A 20999-nucleotide genomic window follows, 5' to 3' on the forward strand; every position below is an offset into this window, starting at 1 on the left:
TTACTGTGCCTAAAACCCTTTTTTTATTAACTTTTATTTACTAACACAATTTTTAGTTTTTGTCAGCGAGTACTCTTCTTTCATAACATTTTATCTGGACACCCTTTGTTTTCTACATATGTATACTGTAAATCTTACCACCATATGTGTTGGAAGGCATCCATTTACACAACCATCTGTATTATATTAGATGTAATGGCCTGTGTATTAAAGTAGAACTTAGATGTGTGTGGTTTGGGGGCTTAAAATGAGACCCAACATCTATATTTACTGGATTTCAGGCTGTGACTGGACGCTCCTAGAGAATTTCACATACAGATCTTCATGGCACATACCATTTTAAAATAACGTATATTGCTACAGCAACCACTTTTTCCAAACACTGTCCCAGATGTTTCAAATTCAGCAGACTGCCATGCAGCCATTAGCCACCTTGTCATCAGAGTGCAGCTACCCAGATGTCTAAACAAGTAGCGTCTCACAACTTTGAGCCATCACATGACATCATATGCTCAAGGCTGCAATAAACTCCACTTACAGCATGCATCCCTTTTTCTACATTTAAACTGATCCATCGAATTTTCTACAAACTACCAATTTGATCTGCAGTCGATCGATCAGGTGGTTAGTCTGTCCATCACGATGGTGAGGACTGAAACAGAAGAACCTAAACTGTACTGTGTGTTTAGGGTATAAACACTAACATTTACTTGCTAAACACCAACATGTTAGCAATGTCTTTGTGAGGATTTAACTCAAAGTATGGCTCTGCTTAACTAGAGCCTCAGAGCTCCACTAGCACAGCTTTAAGCTTTAAAACTGATCTTTAAAAAGTGAAAAACAACAGAGTTGAAATCTGTGAATCTGGCTTGATCTTACTGTAAAGCAACTTAACACTTCAAAAAGAATGAAACACACAACTTTGCACCCAGTGTTGCCTCACATATTTAAAAAAACGAGAATGACTACAGCGCTTATGTATTAATAAGCTAAATGATTTCACCTTTCATTAATATAAACCAGGGCACAGGGTTGAGACTGTGTCTCATAAAGCCAGCTGAGGCCTCAGGGATCGGTGGTGAGTGACGGCTGTAGGAGGCCGACACCGGTCTCTAATGAGCTTCCTCTCGTTTGAAGTCCGCAAATGATGACTTGTTAGTCAACCTTGGAGTGGGCACCGCAGCACGCAAGAATGCTAACAATAGCATCAGACACACAGAAAAAATGAGCAGATTCTTTATTTGCAGCATGTGTCAGTGTTTACCTCACAGCACAAGACGAACACAGCCGTCCACATCTGGGAAGCAGTCCTGTGTTTTGCGTGTGTGTGTATGTGTGTGTCTTTGCATGTGTTTTCTTGGGACTGAGTTCCAGGAAAAAACTAAGCCTTACTAAGATTCTGTAAACTTCAATGGACATAGGAAGACCCTTTTACCGTCTTTACATATGGAGTCTTTTTTTCCCCTCTGGAAAAAGCCAATGGCAACGGAGATGCTTTAAATACCCCATGAAGCCCCCCCTCCCCACCAAAAAAAAAAAAAGGTGCTGTGTGCAACATTTCCTTCACCAAATTAATACCACATTATCCATAAATGTTGTTGTTTCCTGTCTCCTCTTCTTTCCCCTCCCATTTCTGGCACTGGTTCATGTTCGCAAATTAGATTGTAGGTGCTGCTGGTTAAATGTTTTTTAATCATAGTAAGATTATCTCAAGATAACTGCTGGCAGTCAAAACATGAGAGCAGCATCACTGCTTTAAACAGATTCTCCACAACATTTGTACCATTTGTGCTCTAAAATAAACTGAATATAACTGAATCACAGTCATGTTCATGTCTTCAAAGTAAATGCAGAAAAAATGACATGTTAGAAAATAGCGAGCAGGAGAGAGGGCAGGCACTCCAGAAGTTTCTCTGACATTTTATTTTCTCTCCAGCTGTTGAAGTCCAGTTCAAAGATGTCACTTAACCACAACATTTTTCCTATGTGGGCGTACAGAGTGGAAATGAAAGAGCGAACGGTGAGCAGTCACATTAAAAAAAAATCCCTTCGGAATGGATGGGAATAAAGGAAACTGCTTAAAAAGTTGTATTTCTTTATAAAAACGAATTGCCAGATATAGAAGACGAGGGTTAAACAATTTAAGCCAACATATATCGCGGGATTTGCTTCCAAAACCCCACTCGGTGTTTTCGCTTATTCAGCAGCCTGAACTCTGACAGTCAGCCTCCTCTCCAACGTCATCACGCGCGCGCACACACGCGCAGATGCTAATCGGCTGCAAGCTCTCGAGCCCGACTTTTTTTTTCTTTTTTCAGTCTTCTTTTTATGTCAAAAGTTAAACTTTTCTATCATTCCCCTTTCCTTAAAACAGCGGCGGCTAGTTTGTTCACACTTTGAGAATGACATGCTTCAAAAGAATATTAAAATATAATAATAATAATAAAAAACCTCTGACAACAACAAAAAGTTAGCTTATTTGTGGTGTATTGCTAACAACCTCCACTTACTTATCAAGCACGAAGTACAGGTCAAAAGCACCCTGGCAGGAGCTCTCCTCCTCCTCTTCATCCAGCAACCCCGGCTCGGCTCTTGCAGATGGAAAAGAGAGCAAAAATAATCCGAACAAAACCAAAACGAGACTTATGTTCAACAAAAATCTTGCCATAATCTCTCCTCCCGGCGAAACAGCGTAATTCCTTTATGGAGAGGGGGAAAAAATGCCAAAACAAGCCAAAGTACTTCAGCGGGTCTTTACATCCCACAAACAATATAAGTGGAGAGACAGGGATGCTACCGAGACAAAAGAAAGGATGCCGGTGATGATTCAACTATTTTGAGATCAGTGTACAATCAGGACCACCCGCATCCCGGCCTGATTGCAGCAGGAGAAGTGTTTTGACTCAGAGAGGTTTTTTTTTTTTTTAATGCTGGTGGTCTTCAGGCTCTTTTTCGGATAGTTTTGAATCCACATGCAACTGACAGGCAAAAAAAAGAAAGAGAAAAGAAAAAAAAACCTGCAAAAAATAAAAAGTTAATTGAATGGGTGGTTCGTAAAAACGGATAATATTTTCCTGTCAGTGTGTCAAAAGTGATTTAGTTCTAAAGAAGCCAAATGGAGCTGGGTGATGCAGAGCTGTGTTTGAAGCCGGAGGAACTGAGAGCCCGGGGGACAGACTTGGCTGAAATGGCCCAGGTTTCAAATTTCATCTTGAGGAGGAGAGAGGAAGGGAGGCAAAAAGAAAAAAAAAGAAGAAAAAAATGGCTCAAGATCCCATTTTGCGCCTCCCTCACGTGGCAGACCGGCGCATGGGTGACAACAATTTATATCATTACAATTATACAAGGTATATGAACTTCACTGTGGCACTGCGTCCTCAAGCCACACCAGCGCGTTTATTTATCGAGCCTAGCATTTTAGCACTTTGTCCTCATTTGTTCGTTTACTTTCAGCATGCTGCTGATGGTTAACTATAAGCAGCAATATCCACTGTAATTACAACTCAGTGAAGCAAAGACTGTAATGAGTGTGGCAGATATGGTGAAGGGCACATTTAAAGAGTAAAGCAAACCCTCACATGAAGTGTGAGTGCTGCCATACATCAATCACATGAGGTAATCTCTTTCTTCTAAAATATGTTTTTAGAAATAGGTGTACGATTATTTTGAACAGCCATGAATACACTTAAATGATGACTTAATTAGAAATTATGGCGTCCTATTTTTAAATGTGTGTTTTGCTTTGGTTTGGTTTGTTTTGAATAAATAACCTGTTTAGCTTTTCTTTGAGTTTTGGAGCTTGAATGCATCTTGTCATCTGAGCTTTCATTAGCTAATAGGTAATCATTCACTCTATGATCAAATATGGTCATTTGTTGCTCCAAAATACCAATATGACCAAAGGGTTTTTGACACACAAAAGTGTATGCCAGGAAAGACTGACAAAATCAGCTGCTACCCTGATAACATCTTGAACAAATAACATCTGAAAGAAATGAGAAATGACAGTTAATAGAAACAGGACAGAAAACAGGAAGAGAGATGTAACTGTGAAGCTGAAAGGAGTAGAGTTAGTGAAGGTAGATGAGTGGAAATACCTGGGATCAACTATCCAAATCAACTGACAGTGCATGAGAGAAGTGAAGAAGAGCATGCAGGCAGGGTGGAGTGGGTCAAAACAAGTGTCAGGAGTGATTTGCGACAGGAGGATAGCAGTAAGAGTGGACGGCAAGATTTACAAGATGGATGGTACACCTGCTATGATGTCTGGTTTGATGATGGTGGTGCTGTCCAAAATACACGAGGCCAAGCTGGAGATGCTAAGAATGACCAGAATGGACAGAGTTCGAAATGAGTACATCAGAAGGACAGCTCAGGCTGAGTGCAGCTAACAAAATCCGACAAAATCGAATCTAGTTGTTTTGTTCTTTCAGCTTACTTTCTACACTGATTTTTGTAGTAATTGCCAGGAAAAAGTCCTAGTTTTCTGTCTCTTTTCATATTTCCTCTTCCAAAGCCATATTTGCTGTGATCTATTATGCTGTCACTTGTACAAAAACCAGGCAGAAAAATAGATTCCTGAAAAGTAAACAGCAGCCTTGTTGCATCACTTGGACACTCTCCCTTTTTTCCATTAATCCCGTGGCCCCAGGCTCAAAACATGTGCTCACTTATCTATCCAAGGCAAACATAGTTCTTCAGTTTCTCACATAACATGGTGTAATCTTCCCAACTGAAATATCACTGAAGAAAAAAAACACACCATCTGAAAAACTGCACATCATCCCTTGAACTAAATGTGCATTGCTCTGCAGAGCTAAACATCATGTAATGTATACTTTATTGATCCCCGTGGGGAAATTCCTCTCTGCAGTTAACCCATTCACTCAGTGAAGCAGTGGGCAGCCACCAATCAAGCGCCCGGGAGCAGTGTGTAGGGACGGTACCTTGCTCAGGGGTACCTCGGGGTAGCCGTTCACTGGATTCGAACCCCCGACCTTCCGATCATGGAGCCACCACTCTACCTACTGAACACCATCTGCACATCAAGTAAAGTCTTCTTTCTCCCTTAATCTGTAAATCTTGCATTTTATACAAAAATAAACCAAATATACTGTTAAAATAATGAAATAACTTTTGTAGTGATGAAAAAACATTTTATCTTATGTCACGCTATCCAAGGGGCGATCGTGGCTCAAGAGTTGGGAGTTCGCCTTGTAATCGGAAGGTTGCCGGTTCGAGCCCCAGCTTGGACAGTCTCGGTCGTTGTGTCCTTGGGCAAGACACTTCACCCCATGTTTGCCTACTGGTGGTGGTCAGAGGCCCCGGTGGCGCCAGTGTCCGGCAGCCTCGCCTCTGTCAGTGCGCCCCAGGGTGGCTGTGGCTACAATGTAGCTTGCTGTCACCAGTGTGTGAATGGGTGGATGACTGGATATGTAAAGCGCTTTGGGGTCCTTAGGGACTAGAAAAGCGCTATACAAATACAGGCCATTTACCATTTTACCATGCTTTAAAAAATGAGCACAACACTCTCCGTCATATATTTCAGTTTGTTTTTTATTGTGTCTGATAAAACCCAGAAATGTTCACATGGCACGAAGTTCACTACATAGTGGAAAAACGATGCATGTTGTATCCACAGTAAGAACATCACATGTGATAGTTTCTTCATCAGAGTAACAAATTGATTATTATACAGAGCTCCTAATTATAATTTTGCAAAGTTTTGTTGATGTTTTTTCCAGACGTCTTTGACAAACACTAACTTCACAAAGAACTGCATAGGCTTTTGAGAGCCATTCATTCTCAACCACCTCAGCACAGTAATATTTGACAGAAATGAAAACTACAGAAAACTTTCCTCTACTTTAAGAACAGACTAAAAAGGCTTAGTTATGAGCAACAGATTATACTTTATTTTTTTCATAAAACCTACGTTGTTCACTTCTTAAACAAGTCTAGACTCTTGAGATTATTTGGCTGCCAAAACAAAGAGGTGATTGTGTCCCCCATGACTTTGTTCAGGACTTGGTTTCTTTAACTGCAAGGTGCTTGTTGAATATGCCTTTGGCGGTGTCGAGGGCAGCATCAGCTGGGACGGGAATGTGAGGTGCAATGCCGGCTCCCTCCCAGGCTGGCCCTGCAGAATTGTCGGAGTGAACAGTGGGGATGCTGAGGAAGATATCGGTCTCGCCGACCTGGAAGGTCTTGGGTGGGTGGGACGCCCCAGCTGTAGTTTCGCCAATGATCATGGCGCGGCCCAGCTTCTTCATGATGTAAACAAACTCTTCTGCAGCACCAGCAGTAGCTCCACTGGTCAGGATGATTACGCTTTTCTTGGAGCCATACCGTACACCTGAATAGGAGAAAGGTAGATAGAGATATGGCTGAAAGTCAAGTAAACAAGGGAAGTAAGTTATTTCTGAATAATGGAAAGGATTAAGTTTGAGCATGATAACAAGCTGGTAGAAAAGGGATATGGATAACTGTATGCCAGAGAGGCTGGATTATATCGTGGGGTTCCAGGTGAGGGTACAGATGAGAAAATAGTTTGATATATTCTAACTACAGCTGCCCTGCAGATAACTTTGAAAGACTGGTATTAAATTCAGAAAGCATTACAACCTCCAGCACAGGGCCAGCTGGTCTGTTCGTATTAAAAAGCAAAGGTGCCTTTTTGTCTGTTCATAAATCTGCGTATCACTGTTTCATCAGACTTGCAAATATAAATATATATATAAATAAATGAATATATAAATAATATATATATATGAAGCAATGGGAACAATTTGGAGACAAGTTTCTGGATACCAGATGAACGTCTCGTTTCAGCTCTGGTTTTGAATCTTTACCAGATTCTTATTGAAACATCTGTCTTCTACTGAAATCTATTGCACATATTCAAAAAAATACACAGACTGGATTTTTTTTTAACTACCGGTGAGTTCCTGCAGAGTTTGGAGCTCTGTGATGGTTCCAGATGATCTGTCGTAAAGCTTGTCCAACACAATCTGCTTGTCCGCGTCAAAAAAGTAGGAACAGAAGCCTGCGATAGCTGTTGTTGGCCCCCCAAGATTGTTCCTGCAAATTCATTCATGGAAAGGTTTGATTCTTAGTTAAATTTAATGGTCATTTGTGATTTCTTTTTATTGATGGATGTCAACCCACATTAGGCTATCTCTGGACATCAACCTGACGATTTGAGGAAAAAGCATTCTACATTCTTCAATAATGATCAAATGCACTTTATTAAGAGCTAGACTGTTGAGCTATAGCAGCTTTAATGACTGATGTAGACACAAGGAACGTTTTTAATAGAAACTTGGACTGTCATGTCGAGTAATATTACTCACCTGAGGTCAACGATCAAAGCATTAGTGTTGAGAACTTTGTTCCAGACATGTTCAACAATAACCTGGGCAATAGGCTTCACCTCCTCAAAGTCTCCAAACATGTCAAAACGCAGATAGCCGATGTTGTTTTCAAATACGTCAGTATGGAAGGAGACTTTGATCAGTTCAATGTACATTTCTGGGGTATAATCCTGTGGAAATCAACAGGCACCAACTTAACATGTATCATAATTGTGACCAATATTTTGCATTATATTTTAAATAGCTCACCAGTTCATTTGCTTAACAGGAACTTTTGTCCATCAAACTGAAACAAAATAACAACCTCAAGTCTGAGTGTCTTACCATAGGTGGTAGGGCTGGAGTGTTGCTGGTGGTCTTCAGGCTCTTGTCCCCAGAAAGGGTCTGCAGATCAGCAGACAACTTCGATTCCAAACTCTGCTTGGAGACAACCATATTGTACGTGCCACTTTCCAGCTGCTCTTTGAGCTTTGCTGCAACATCTGACCCAATATTTTCAAAGGCATAGTTGTCAGCGATCAGGGTTGCTGATCCCTCAATGATTGCTGGAACTTGGGCACGGAGGTTGATGATCTTGATAGCGGTAGCAAGGGCATCCTCAGCATTTACCTCCACATCTGGGGTGACACCTGTGACCTCCCAAGTGGAGCCAGTAACGGGGTTGATAGACTTAGCAGTTGGTACAGTGACATAGAAGTCAGAATCACCAGCTTTAAATTTATCAGTTTTCACCGAGCCTCCCGCTGTCTTCTCACCAACAATGGTGGCCCTTTTCAGATTCTGAAGACAGTAGGCAACATCTTCGGCAATGCCCTTGGTGTTTTTGCTGGTTAGGACAATGATGGATTTAGTTGCACCATATCTCTGCCCAAGCAGATCCGGCATAGTAAAAAATGGAGTGGTGGTGTTCGAGGGACGGTCATAAATGCTGTCGATGTGAATCAGAGGCTCAGCTTCGGTGAAGTAAGACACAATGTAGGGGATCCCAGTGACTTCCCCACTGCCAGTGTAGCGCAAGTCAAAGATCAGGGCAGATGTAGGCAAGATTTTACTCCAGACAAGGTCTAGAAGCAAAGGACCAACCTTTTCAGCTGCCTCTTCTCCAAGGATGTGATCAATCCTCAGATAGCCAATGTTGCCCTCCAGGATATCAAGCTTCATGGAGTTCTGGATGACTGCGATGAGCTGCTCAGGGGGCAGGGGAGGCAACTTTGGGGGAACTGCAGGAGCGTAGTTTGGCTCATAGGAGACCTTCAGGCGTGGGTCACTGACTGTGTGCTGAACCCCACTGCTGAGGACATTCGCCAGAGTTTCGGCATCTGGCATGTTGAGAATACCCGTGTTGCTGCTGGCTGCTTCGATTGCCTCCTTCATCCCCACCAGCTTCTCTGGTGAGCAGTAATTGTTCAAGATGATTGTTGCTATGTCTACGATGACACTGGGGGAAAAGGAGGCATGGCTAAAGAAAACATTTCCCAAAATTAGCAGAGATGCAACCAGAACGAGAGTCTTTGCCATTTTTTGCCAGTTCAGCCTGACAAAAAAGCGAGCAGACACAAAACGCACGTTGTTGAACCAAACCTCTTTCCCCAAAGAGGTCTTCTGTCAAATGGCACTGTTTTGGCTGCAAGGTTTCTGGTTAGTACACTCATAAGAGGATTTATCCCACATTAAACCTCTAATCGCATTATCCTGAGTGCTTCTGCAAGGTAATAACAACCTAGCTAAGTAGATGTAGTAATACAAGGTGCTGCTAAAGATACTGGTGCTAGAGTTACGCAATGTATCCTGGAGTGAAAGGTTCCTGTGTCAAATAAGGTCAGTTTTATAATTGATAAAGGCATTAAGGGTAGTGAAGATATGACCTGGGGAAGTCACTACCTGCAAATACAATATACAAATGGGGGTCAACATTATATCTTAAATCTTACATAATATTTGAAGAAGGAAAACAATGGAAATGGAGAATAACTGTAAAAACATTAAAAACCCAGCAAATGCCGAATACACCATCAATAATGTTCCATCAATAACTGAGAAACACCTAAGTCTTTATTATTTTTAGAAATTATACACATTTAACAGCAAAGCATCACAAATGAAAACTAAAGAGGGAGATCTGGTTTAGGTTTGTTTGCTTGGTACTTGCTCCCTCTGCTGGACTGTTCTTTTGTTAAAGACCAAAACAAAAAAATAAAAATAAAAAATAGAGCATTATTACAGTAAACTAAGCAAAAGTACACTAAAACAAGTAGGCAAACTAAAAAACAAAACAAACAGGGATTTCACGTGACAGGGTCGAAAGAATATCCACATTATTTTACATATAATTTAAAATGTGATAATTTTAAAGAGTAACACAGAGAAAACAAGTAAAGAAGAAAGAAAAAATACGAAAACCTTTCCTATATTATGAATAACTGGAAGTTGTTTTACTTACACAATATTCACACTTAAATGGGGCAAATGTATTGTAAAGGAATCATCAACTATCACATGCTTTTCACAGTTAAAATGTCCACAGCTTATACATTCCCTTCTGTAATAAGATCAAATACTAATTCATGCTACTTAGTTACTCAAAGTCTCTCTAAATGGAATAACAAGCAAGTGCTCTTGGAGCTTAAAATTTCATATTGAAGTGAAGTTGAGTTCCTGTAGAAAGGCCTTCGAAAAAAGTAAAAAGACTAGATTACGTGAAGCCTAATGCCAAAAAAATATAAAACAAACCAACAACTGATGACAGTTTGGTATAATAGAAGACCTTCTTTGTTAAACTACTAAAAAACACTGCCTTTAAATCAGGGTGTCAAACATACCATTTGGTCAACTCTGTCCCACTGAATATCTTTGCAATATCAATTGTGAAAACAGCAGAGAATTAATTAAAGTTTCTAATTTTTAAATAAAATCTTCTTGTGATTAAGCAAGCTTAACTGAACAGGAGTGAAAATGTATGGAAAAAGTTTAATTTTATTATAGTTTTATTGTAGTGTACTGTAATATTATTTGAGGGCTGGATCTTTAAAAATCCAGTGATTTTCAATGCATGTAATAAAAGTGAGCTGAAGAAATGTTGAGAAACTGAGACAAATCTGTTCATCAGTTTTGTAAATGAACGGTGTGCTAAATGTGAAGCTTTCCAGCATATACTTGTTTCTTTACCCCTTTTTGATCTTTAGACTGTTCTGTTATATTGCAGTTGCTTGTTCTTGCAAGATCTGACCTCTGAATGATCTCTGATCCTTTTGTGCTGCATATAAGATCACTCCTATGCTATTTTACTTATTGACTGTTTTAAAGACCAACAGGTGCCTGCATCTGTGGGAACATAGGGAAAAGTGCTGGAAACACAGACAGTTCTTTTGAAAGTATCAAGGTCCCCATGAGTTTCAAGATTCTCTAAAACCACTGTCTTCATTGAGTTGACCCACAATTTTGGATCTAAAATCAATCTGAGGAAAGTACCCATTGACTAAAATGAGTTTGACACCCATGACTTAAAATAAAATTACTTTAGGTGCCAGTTTAGCTCAGTGAGCGAGCATGCCCATTCATTCAGTGGGTAGCTACCAATCTAGCAACCGAGGAGGAGTGTGTGGAGACCATTTGGTGGATTTGAACCTGCAACCTTGCGTGCATGGGGCAAACACTCTACCTATTGAGCCATCCCTGCACTTTGCTGTCAGAGCCAAAGAAATTAAATAAAAAACAAAACATCTAATTACAAGGCCACACATGCTACACATGGAACACAACAACACACACATTTACATTGAAGTGGTGCCTAAGCAGAAAAACTAATTAACTAGTCATTTTAGTCGCATTTTTATTGTTTACCTTGCACTCTCTTCAGCAACCTTGACTCTAGGATTTTCTGAGCTACAGATAGAGCCTCATTTGCCTGGACAGCAATATGGGGCTCAACCCCCGAAAAGCTCCACATTTTTCCAGTGATGGCACTAAAAACAGCTTGGTTAGGAATGGAGGCATACAGGACAGTGTCTCTGATCTGATAGGTTCTACTTGATAAAGACCCACCAGTTGTTGGCTCGCCAACAATTGTGGCCCGATTTAGGTCCTTCATTGTGCAAGTGAATACTTCGGCTGCTGACCCAGTCATATGACTGGTCAAGATGAATAGTTCCTTGGAGGATCCGTATCTTTGACCTCTCACCTGTGGAATTGTCATGACTTCTGTCATTGTGGTTGTTGTTCGGTCAAAAACAGAGTAAAGATGGTGTAGAGGTTCTGCATCAAAGAAATAACTACACAAAAGTGGAATCGCGGTTGAATAACCACCACTGTTGTACCTCATATCAATTATGAGGGCATCTGTATTTATTATCTTGCTCCAAACAGATTTTATGAGATGCGGCCCGATGGCTTTTACCACTTCTATGTCTGCCATCATATCAAACCTTAAATAGCCAATGTTACCTGGTAGAAGCTCAATTTTAAAAAGAGCATCAATTATATAGCCCACTTCCTCTGCTGTAGGAATCTTTGAGAGTTCATGAAGTGACTCAGGCTCAACCTCACAGTGGAAAACATGCAGTCGGTGATCACCTGAAGTCTCTTGGAGATCTGCTGTCAGCTGTGATGCCAAAGACTCAAAGTCAACCACCGAGCGGTATAATCCGTCAGCCCATTTACTTACCAGCACCTTGCTAACCTTTAGCGCGACTTCATGGATTGCGTAGTGATCTTCTAACAAATCTCCAGCTCCTTGTATGAGGGAATTTAGTCCTTTGTGAAATTCAGCAATCTCATGAACATGGTCCACTGCTTCTTCAGCAAGCACAATGGCATCAGGTACCACCCCACCTCCCAGCCAGAATTCTCCGTTGTTGTCGATAAAGTTTATGAAAGGAACAGTGATGGCAATATTGGTCCCCTCTATTTTAAAGGTCTTTGAGTGCATCAGGGTACCAGATGTTATTTCCCCAATGACTGTGCCACGATGTAATGACTGTATCAGATAAGCAAACTCTTCGCCAACACTTGCTGTGTAATAACTGGTTAACACATAAATCTCCCGCTTTGAGCCATACGCTGGTCCTGTAATTTTAGGCAAAGTGTTGTGTTCTGTTGTACTATTCTGAGTTCGGTCATATATTGTAAAAAAGTGTTGCTTCTGTGATGTGTCCTGTAGATAAGACAAAATAATGGCTAGAGAGGTAGAGGATCCACCGGTGTTATAGCGCAAATCAATAATCAAGTTAGCAGTATCTTTGAGGGGTACCCATACCTTTTTAGCCATGACCTCTTCTAATTCAGCAGATGACTTGACAAACCTGTCAAAGCGGACATAACCAGTGTTGCCTGGGAGAATTTCCACTTTGAGCAATGTATCAATGTATTCCGTTAATAGTCCAGGTTCGTCTGGAACTTTCTCATGTTCATGGCCTTCCTCTACATTGGCTGCATATTCTGGCATGTATTTGATTGTCAGTCTGGGATCTTCAGACACAGTCTGGAGCACTTGGTTGAGTCTGATTGCTAGACCCTCTTCAGATATGACAGACACGAAGTCTGTAGATTCCAAGAATTGAAGAAGAGCTGGAACTCTTTCAGTAAACGTGTAGAACCGGTCGATTTTGTCAGAGATTCTTTGGACAACTTTTGGAATAGAATTCCTTATAGCCAGAAGTGATTTGGCTTTTGCAACAGCGTCCTTGGCAATGATGTGGACATTTGGAGAAACACCAGTGACCTCCCAGCTCTGACCTGTAATTGGACTGACAGATCTTGCCACAGGAACTGTTATGTAGAACTTCGACTGAGCAATCCTTATTTTTTGGACTTTCACCGACCCACCAGCAGACTTTTCTCCAACTGTGGTGGCCCTCCTTAGGTTTTTTAGAGCATACGCCACTGCCTCAGCAGCCCCCGTTGTGGATCTACTGGTCAAAATAATGACATCTTTTTTCTTTCCATACCTTTCCCCCACTATAGATGGGATGGTCCATAGTTCCCTGGTTGAATTTGAAGGCCTGTCATATACAGTGTCAATATGAATAACGGATTCAGGGTCTGAGAAATAGGAGATAATAAAAGGAACTCCAGAGAGCTCTCCAGCTGTGCTGTACCTTAGGTCAAAGATTAGTGAGGATGTGTGAGCAATATTATCCCAGATATTTCCCATGAGCTGCGAGCCAAACTTTACTGCTGTTTCCTCCCCAATGATCCGATCTATCCGTAGATAGCCAACATTGTTTTCCAAGATATCCGCCTTGACAGAGCTTTTCACCAGCCGGATCAGCTGTTCTTTTGGAAGAGATGACAGAGTTGGTGGCATCACTGGGACAAAATTAGGCTCATAGGAAATGGTCAACCGAGGATCATTCAATGCTCCTTGTACTCCAGCTGTGAGCACAGTTGCCAGGGTCTTCCTATCTGAAATCTGCAGGATTTCTCCACTGTTGATAGCTTGTTGGATGGCCTCTTGCATCCCAACCAGGTTCTCAGGGAAGCAGTAGTTTTCCAAAAGAATCTTGGCCATTTCTAATACTAGAGCAGGCTGGAATGACGAGTTGCTGGATAGAGTAGATAGAAAAAACATCAACAGAAGTGGCACTGTCGTATGCGCCATCTCTAATATCTTCATCAACGCTGATAGAAAGAGAACCACCTCCGTCTTTGCTTTTTCTGGGTTGTGTTAGTTGATTTGTGTTCAGAGACTGTGGATTTCACTGGAAGGAATATGTCATTGTCAAAGGTTTTTCGGGCAGCAACATCAACATAAGAGGCTTTTGTCTACAATAAACCTTTAATCGCATTATATGTAGTGCTTCAGCCTGCAGACGATAGCAGACAGAATGAAAAATGATAAATGGGAGGTACAGTTTCTCACTGTTTTTGACACAAATGTAATAGAGGTTTGGGTTCTGGTACCTCTAGTTTTAACACTTGTAACTGAAAGACAGTTTACTGTTTATTATTTTTCTACTTATTTTTCTATTACAGTCTGCATCATTTACCAAATTCTCCCCGTGGAATACTCAGTACTAAAAAGGTGATAAATGAGGCTGCACTGATTTGTGCCAAAGCCCCAACTGAAACACTCCCACTCCTTTTTACCTCTTTCTTCCTTGCCTGTTACGAAAGCTGATGGTGGTGTATTTTGGTGCTGTTGGTAGCTTTAGTGGGTCATGTCTGGGTCATTTCACTGGTGACATGATTACACAGTTTACAGACAAAGCCTTCTTAAAACACATCCAGGATAAGAACTGGGTAACAAGTTCCTTAATTCAAAGTGTGTGTAACACCCACACTTTGAATTAAGGAACAAACAGTTGAGTGGAAAGTTTTTATGTCTATTGAATGCCTTATTTTCACAACAAGGACAAGTTTGGATATAATAGAAAATTGATAGCTGGTAACTTTCCATCGTTTACTCAGATTTAAACAGCAAGACATCATAAGACCAGCTCACAACTAATAGTGCCAGACATGAGCTTATTCCAAATACTAGACTTGCTAATCTTAACGTCTTAGCCTTTATTACGGCCTCATACCTTACATAACAAATTCCAGTCTCATCCAATTCCCAGGGTGCTTATCGAGAACTTCGAAACACTGAATACTTCCTGATGTTGTCACTTTGTGTCAAATAAAAGAACAGATTATATCATTTTCGCTGATAATAAAATACCCAAGGGTTAACATTGATTCAGAACTGATTCAGAAAGTAGACTGTAGAAATGAAGTGGCGTAAGAGTTAAGATGTTAGCTGTGATAGTCACGCAACAAAACGTATTAATGTCAGCAAGATTTAGAGCTGAGTTCCCAACACACATTCAGAAATGAACAAACACAAGAATCATCAGTGTCCATTTCATGTTGCCTTTCGTGGCTGTTCTAATCGCTGTTTTTAAATGATAATATTAAACAGTAGAAGCAGAGACTTAAAGGCTCTGTTGTCCCATGCTGTTGGTGATTGAAGGAACACACTGTTATGAAGCAAAAAACTAATGGAGCTTTTTCCTTGGTTCTCAGGAAACAGGAATTCTGACCCCGACACTGATGTTATTTTAAAACAAGATCAGTTTAGTGCTACAGGACATGGAAGTGTTTGCACAAACTTGTCCCCTCATTGATTTCAACATGGTGGGTCAAACTCAGATAAGACTATGTCACTGACATTTAATATTTACACAGCTGACAGTATAGATTACTGTATGATGAGTGTGTGTAAGGGGGATAACTAATTGTTTTTTCCACATAGTCATTAGTTTATACAGTCATTTTTCCACGATTACATTAAAATGTAGAACCTCACTTTCTCTTTCTCTTTGTTGTTTTCTATAATTTGTGGACTTTTGGAAAATAGCATTCATGGAGACGTTATACAGGCTTTTTTGTAACGCTATTACTCTGTGCAATAAAAAGTCAGCATTGCACAATGTGAATAACTGTGATATTTCTTATTTCATCACCTGCCTCTAATCATCTTATTAGTCTTCCACTGTATAGCAGCTGTTTCAGTACCTAATGAATAATTGTCTTTGTGGATCAGCCAGTCTCCCCAACTGTATCTTGTGTTTTGAGTCCAATTGATATCGGATTTTTAGGAGCAACGGTGATATTTAATGATTAAAAATCTGATATTTTGGCTGTTTTTTCCTTTCATATGCATGTAAAAGACAGATTTCCCTGATTTGTTATATGTATTTGTTTACAGTTGTTTTAGGAACATATTAATTAATTCATGCTCTGGACAGCTATGGTCAGGTCAGCTGGTTGATGTGCTTGTGGTTTTCCAGACTCACGGATGTTGCCAAAAGGGAAGTGGCAGAGTGCCCTCTAGTGGACAAACTGTGCCCTGTTGACACTCACAGCATTTCATTTATTGGTCATAAATATCAATAACAGGTGAGGAGGTGAGTAAGTCAAAAAGGAGACTTCTGGCTGAGAAGAGCCCAAGAATTTTTTATTAATTTCAGGGTTGGAATGCCTTAGAAACAAAATGATGACATCATGCTACATATAGGAGAGTAAAAATCTGCACACTGAGAGCAAATATTCTAATAATTATTATTTCTTTTAAATATACATTTTTCTGTAATTTCTTTCTCTCAGGGATCATAAGTACAGATACACACCTATCAATTTTTGACTTCTGCCCCTCTGTAGTAGCCCATGGTGGGCATGTTTATGCTGTCAATGAATGTAATGTTAATAATTTACAGACTAATACCAGATATATATCAATATAAATAATTTATACTTACAATATCAATATACAGATGTGTTATATCAGCAAATGAGCAGTGATTATATGTGAATTTATGTTTCACCAGCTTATTACAAACAATAATTATACCTATTTTACCTGTAATAGTAAACTCGTTTAACTTTGCTTTTTACATGCTTTTTATTATGTACTCCACACATACAGGGAAAACCTTTACTGTACACATAATGAGAATTAAATACAATAAATGCAAAATGTGTCCCTTTCCTTTGCTCTTCCACTATTCTGTTGGTCTGACAAACCGTCACGCATATCTTACAATGAACTCTCAAAAGCAGCAAGTCTGTCATGCTGTTAGCATTGGGGTATTAATTTAAGTGATTGCCAGTTTTTTTTTTTTCATCAATTATGCATAGTACCTTACTTCTGACAAAAAATAGGTGCATAGTTTAGAGCAATTCTTTATTCCTTAGTATTCATTTATTTAGAATATTTGCTAGAAAAGTTCTTATCTTGAAGTTTAGCTTCTTCCTAGCTTCACCTAAAATTGAACCTAGGGATGGGAGATATTTTTAGCACAATCAACATCTTGCATGACATCTCTTTTCACGCTGTAGAGAATTCTAGTCCACAATGATAGATTAGAAATACCCCTTCTAGTCTAGAAGAGCTAATCACAGCTTTTTTCACAGTAAAAATAAAATAATATGGAGAACTTAAAGCTAAATACAGGTGGTGCGCGTTTATTATGAACTTTCACGAGGGAGGGTGGCGTTTAACTCCCACATGAAGCCATAGTTTGCTACTGAACTTTTTTCTACATATAAGTCATGTGCATATATCAGTTGAATCAACAGATCAATAAAAAAAATCAGTAGAATTAATAGAAAAGACTTTAAAAAACAAAACAAAACAAAAAACTCTGGAATATTTTACAACCTTTTGGACCAATACAGGGCATGAAAGTTGCCATATGACCTGTTATCCTTGAACATTGAACTAAATGGAATAAAATTTAAATTTAGGATGATCATTACCTTTGCTAGGGTAAGGGCAAACTACCTGCAGCCACACTCTGCTACCTTCATCTCTTCATACAGATATCTTATAGTGATGCGCCCATTCTCCTGATACATGACTGTGATGGGGTCAAGTTGGATTGGGACGCAGCATGCCATGTTGGCCTTCTTGGGGTCCCTGATGTTCATCAGCGTCTGGATAAGGGCGTGTTTTGATGGAGATGACTCATCCGTCAGTGGATGGTAACACTGGCCGCGACATTCAAAGGCATCATATTCCCGAGGCGCCACGATCCAGCTGTCCCAGCCAATGTCTTTAAAGTTGACCTTGAGCGAGGTCCGCCGGCAGTATTCCCTCGGTGCTCGTCTTTTTGTTCTCTGTGGGTGCTGAGAATCAGGGATCTCGTTTGGTAGCTGATATCCTCTGTTCCAGTCAGCCCCTGAATGTAGGATGGTTTCTTCTTCATGAAGGATCATCTCTCTTAGTTCCTTCTTCATCTCCCTCCTCCTGTTACTGAGGTCATTTGAGAAGACAATCAAAGCCGCAGAGGTATTATCGCCGACGGACACGCTCATGTTTAAACAGCTGGCCCCTGCCGCCCCGCTTCTAGAATCCCCACAATCTTTCATATCCACCGCTACGTCAAAAACAGTTGGTGCAGGGCCTGACTTGATCCAGCTCTGAATAGCCGTGGTCACATCAAACGTTGTCCATGTGCTCTGAGAGCCTGCCACCTCTTTGCCCACCAGCAGTTGGGCCGAGGATGTGAAATTGTTCGTATCGACTTCGTAGACTTTAACCATGATCTTGAAACTGTGGGAGGTGACTCTTGGCCTGAAGTTTGGGAAGAAGAAAAGCTGCAGCTCAGCAGTTGTGATCTTTTCATGGCTGGGGATGCTGATGTTGAACTGCAGCCTGTACTTTGACTTTGTCCCATTCGTCATAGAGAGAGTAAAATCTGTCAAAGAGAAAAAACACCCTGATCACTGATACATCTGAAACAGCAGCAGGGATTGTCATGGTCGGCCACGGACTGTGTACCTATTACAGTCAGAAGTGAAATCCGAGTCTTATTTCATTTTCTGCCGAAATAGTACCCTAACATTGACAATATTATGTTATTTGATAGATTCGATATCTGTCTGTCGAGACCAAAAACAGTTCACGACCACTAGAGATCCAAAGACCACACAGGCAGTAACCATAATACAGAAACTGATGTGTAGTTCTCATTGGCTAATCAATCAAAGGAAATCATCTGGGGATACTTTCGTTGGTACTTTACATCCTGCATCTTCACCAGAATATATAAAATCATGTAATAGCAAAGGAAAAGCCACTGATGAGGGCTTAGAAGTAAATATTTCTCTATTTCTAAGAAGTTTCAGCTCATATATGCTAGGAAATGTTAATATTACCCCAGCTGAACATTTCAAGAAACAACAAAAAAAATAGCAATGTGGGTTTATCAGCTAGTTGTAGCTCTGAAGAGGGAAACCTGTATTACCTGTGTTAGCTGCAAAGATCTAAACCAGATATAACACAAATGTGCATTTCTCAAGGTGGCTTTTCCAGATATGGTTCTTGATTTGGAATACTGGAATAAACAAGACTCATTTTCATGATCCATGAATGTCCCTCTGCCATCAGCTACATGTAACTCAGAGTGTACTTTTGCTGTGTCCAGTTAAATCCAATTCAGATACCTTGCACAGTGAAGCTTCGTATGACATCAGACTGAGGGGCTGCCGAGGTGTCCGAGGCATACTTGTTGTACAGTTCCATCATGAACTGAGGGGGGATGATCTTGCTGTGCTCCTGAGGAACATCTGACAAGTTGAGCTGTCTCAGAAAACCCTCCTTCATGGTTCCCAGGAGGTTCTCCATCCTCGAATCTGTCTCTTCCTCTTCCAGAAGGTCCTCTGAGAGCTGAGAGTAGAGTTCCTCCATGTTCCTTCTGATGTCATTGTTGATAGGTTTACAGTGGCAGGAACCAATGGTAGCCACCAGACTTAAACACACCTGGAACAGGGAGCTTCTGGAGAGCTGCATTTTGAACGTGACTAAACTGGTGAGAACTTCACCGTCTCCCCTGCTCGAAAACAGACTTTGCTGTGGCAAATTTTGAAAATGGCAATTCTCAGTACACATATCAGACTCCTGGTGTCCGCTCCCATGCTCCCAGAGTAAACAGGGGGACTTGTGTCAACTAAAATAGTAGCTTGGCCATGCTTATCACTGCAGCCGATGCCTTCTTTAAAGCTTTGTTATCATTAGAGGGGTGTCTGCTAATGAAGACACTGTAAACAGTTGACAGGGATAATGAAGGGGGTGCTGGAAATTGCGAGGTTACTGAAAAACAGACATTTATAAAATTACTTTCCCCAACTCGGATGTGGCTTCATAACGAAACCAGCCAAAAGAAAAAGAAAAGAAAGAAAAAGTGATAAAATGTCAGCTTGAAGGCGTAACAGCCTTGCTTGTTAAAATCTGTAGCTAGATTAGCATTGTAGCTCTCGTGGTTTCAGTGCTGTGGTCAAAATGTCAAGAAATTTCTAATTAGACAGCAGGATCCAACCAATCCTATCAGTGTGCATATTTCACATTTCACATCTCTGGCATCAGTTTTCTAGCCCATTGCTCAAACACTACTTGTTTTTGCAAATGCAAAAGTTCTTTACAATGACCTAATAATCCCATTATTTACAACCATTATACTCATGTTAAACTTTTGCTAGTCCCACAGAGTCCACTGAGGATACACATTTTGGTGATTAAGTTATGTACAGGCAACACAATGGAGAGCATAACATCCTATTCACAGGGGGATGATGAAATTAACATAATATACACGAAAAGCCAAAGAATTTGGATTGATGTTTCTTTTTAAACATATAGATATTAATAATCACTGTATGTGTGATTGTGTTTGTTTCATTCAGATTGTCTCAACATTAAGGAGGTGATAGAGTATGTAGACATATATGCTACAATCATATTTATACTGATAAAATATTAATAATATAATCTGTGTTTGATTTCAAAATGTATTTATGTTGAGTTTCTTGTCTCAATGGAAACTCTTCCATAAAATGAAAGAAACTAACAATGAGATGTGACCCTATGTGAAGTTTTGGAGCAATTTAATAGCAGTAATGCATTACTGTAAAAGTACAGATAATACAAAAATAAAATAAGAGATTGCATATCAGGCAAGTTCTATATGTTGTGGACTAATCTTAAAAAAGTGTGTGACTGTATCTCTTGTTGTGCACTTCTTCTGTGCGAAGAAGAACCAGACGCAAAGCAGCATATGGAAGAATGGTGACGAACTGGTTGAGCCCAAACCACAAGCCAGTGAGTCTGGGGACGTTGGCTTACATCCGACCTATAGTGGAATTTCTTTC

At 40.3% G+C, this 20999-nt stretch overlaps 4 protein-coding genes across 4 annotated transcripts in view; all 4 read right to left on the reverse strand.

The window, feature by feature from the left end:
• antxr1c (ANTXR cell adhesion molecule 1c) overlaps positions 1-3156 on the reverse strand; it is a 38580-nt gene extending 35424 nt beyond the window's left edge. Inside the window, exon 1 of the mRNA XM_085465687.1 lies at positions 2511-3156. Coding sequence (XP_085321813.1) covers positions 2511-2668 — 158 coding nt within the window. The 5' untranslated portion in view covers positions 2669-3156. The remainder of the gene's footprint in view (positions 1-2510) is intronic.
• Positions 3157-5553: 2397 nt separating this feature from the next.
• Positions 5554-8962, reverse strand: rbp3 (retinol binding protein 3). The gene is made up of 4 exons (XM_085467201.1): positions 7698-8962; positions 7353-7543; positions 6938-7080; positions 5554-6355 (listed from the first exon to the last, which is right to left on the reverse strand). Exons 1-4 carry the CDS (start codon positions 8889-8891, stop codon positions 6021-6023), a joined length of 1863 nt encoding a protein of 620 aa, XP_085323327.1. The 5' UTR covers positions 8892-8962; the 3' UTR covers positions 5554-6020.
• A 2240-nt stretch (positions 8963-11202) lies between these two features.
• On the reverse strand, positions 11203-13983 carry irbpl (interphotoreceptor retinoid-binding protein like). Its single transcript, XM_085467200.1, has one exon. The coding sequence runs from the start codon at positions 13981-13983 to the stop codon at positions 11203-11205; it is 2781 nt and encodes a 926-aa protein (XP_085323326.1).
• A 2304-nt stretch (positions 13984-16287) lies between these two features.
• On the reverse strand, positions 16288-19768 carry gdf2 (growth differentiation factor 2). Its single transcript, XM_085465688.1, has 2 exons — positions 19299-19768; positions 16288-18550 (listed from the first exon to the last, which is right to left on the reverse strand). Exons 1-2 carry the CDS (start codon positions 19741-19743, stop codon positions 17631-17633), a joined length of 1365 nt encoding a protein of 454 aa, XP_085321814.1. The 5' UTR covers positions 19744-19768; the 3' UTR covers positions 16288-17630.
• Between the last annotated feature and the right edge of the window lie 1231 nt (positions 19769-20999).

This window comes from Copadichromis virginalis, linkage group LG8 (assembly GCF_057382275.1).
Source record: "Copadichromis virginalis isolate Kocher_CV1m ecotype Utaka linkage group LG8, C_Virginalis_male_GT1.1, whole genome shotgun sequence".
NCBI classification, from domain to species: domain Eukaryota; kingdom Metazoa; phylum Chordata; class Actinopteri; order Cichliformes; family Cichlidae; genus Copadichromis; species Copadichromis virginalis.

Coding starts and splice junctions, on each gene's coding strand:
- rbp3 (XM_085467201.1), bottom strand. CDS start 8,891: ATGGCAAAGACTCTCGTTCTGGTTGCATCTCTGCTAATTTTGGGAAAT. Junction 7,081..7,352: donor GCTTTGATCGTTGACCTCAG/GTGAGTAATATT, acceptor ATGAATTTGCAG/GAACAATCTTGGGGGGCCAA. Junction 6,356..6,937: donor AACTCTGCAGGAACTCACCG/GTAGTTAAAAAA, acceptor TCTCCTATTCAG/GTGTACGGTATGGCTCCAAG.
- gdf2 (XM_085465688.1), bottom strand. CDS start 19,743: ATGTGTACTGAGAATTGCCATTTTCAAAATTTGCCACAGCAAAGTCTG. Junction 18,551..19,298: donor ACGAAGCTTCACTGTGCAAG/GTATCTGAATTG, acceptor TCTCTTTGACAG/ATTTTACTCTCTCTATGACG.
- irbpl (XM_085467200.1), bottom strand. CDS start 13,983: ATGAAGATATTAGAGATGGCGCATACGACAGTGCCACTTCTGTTGATG.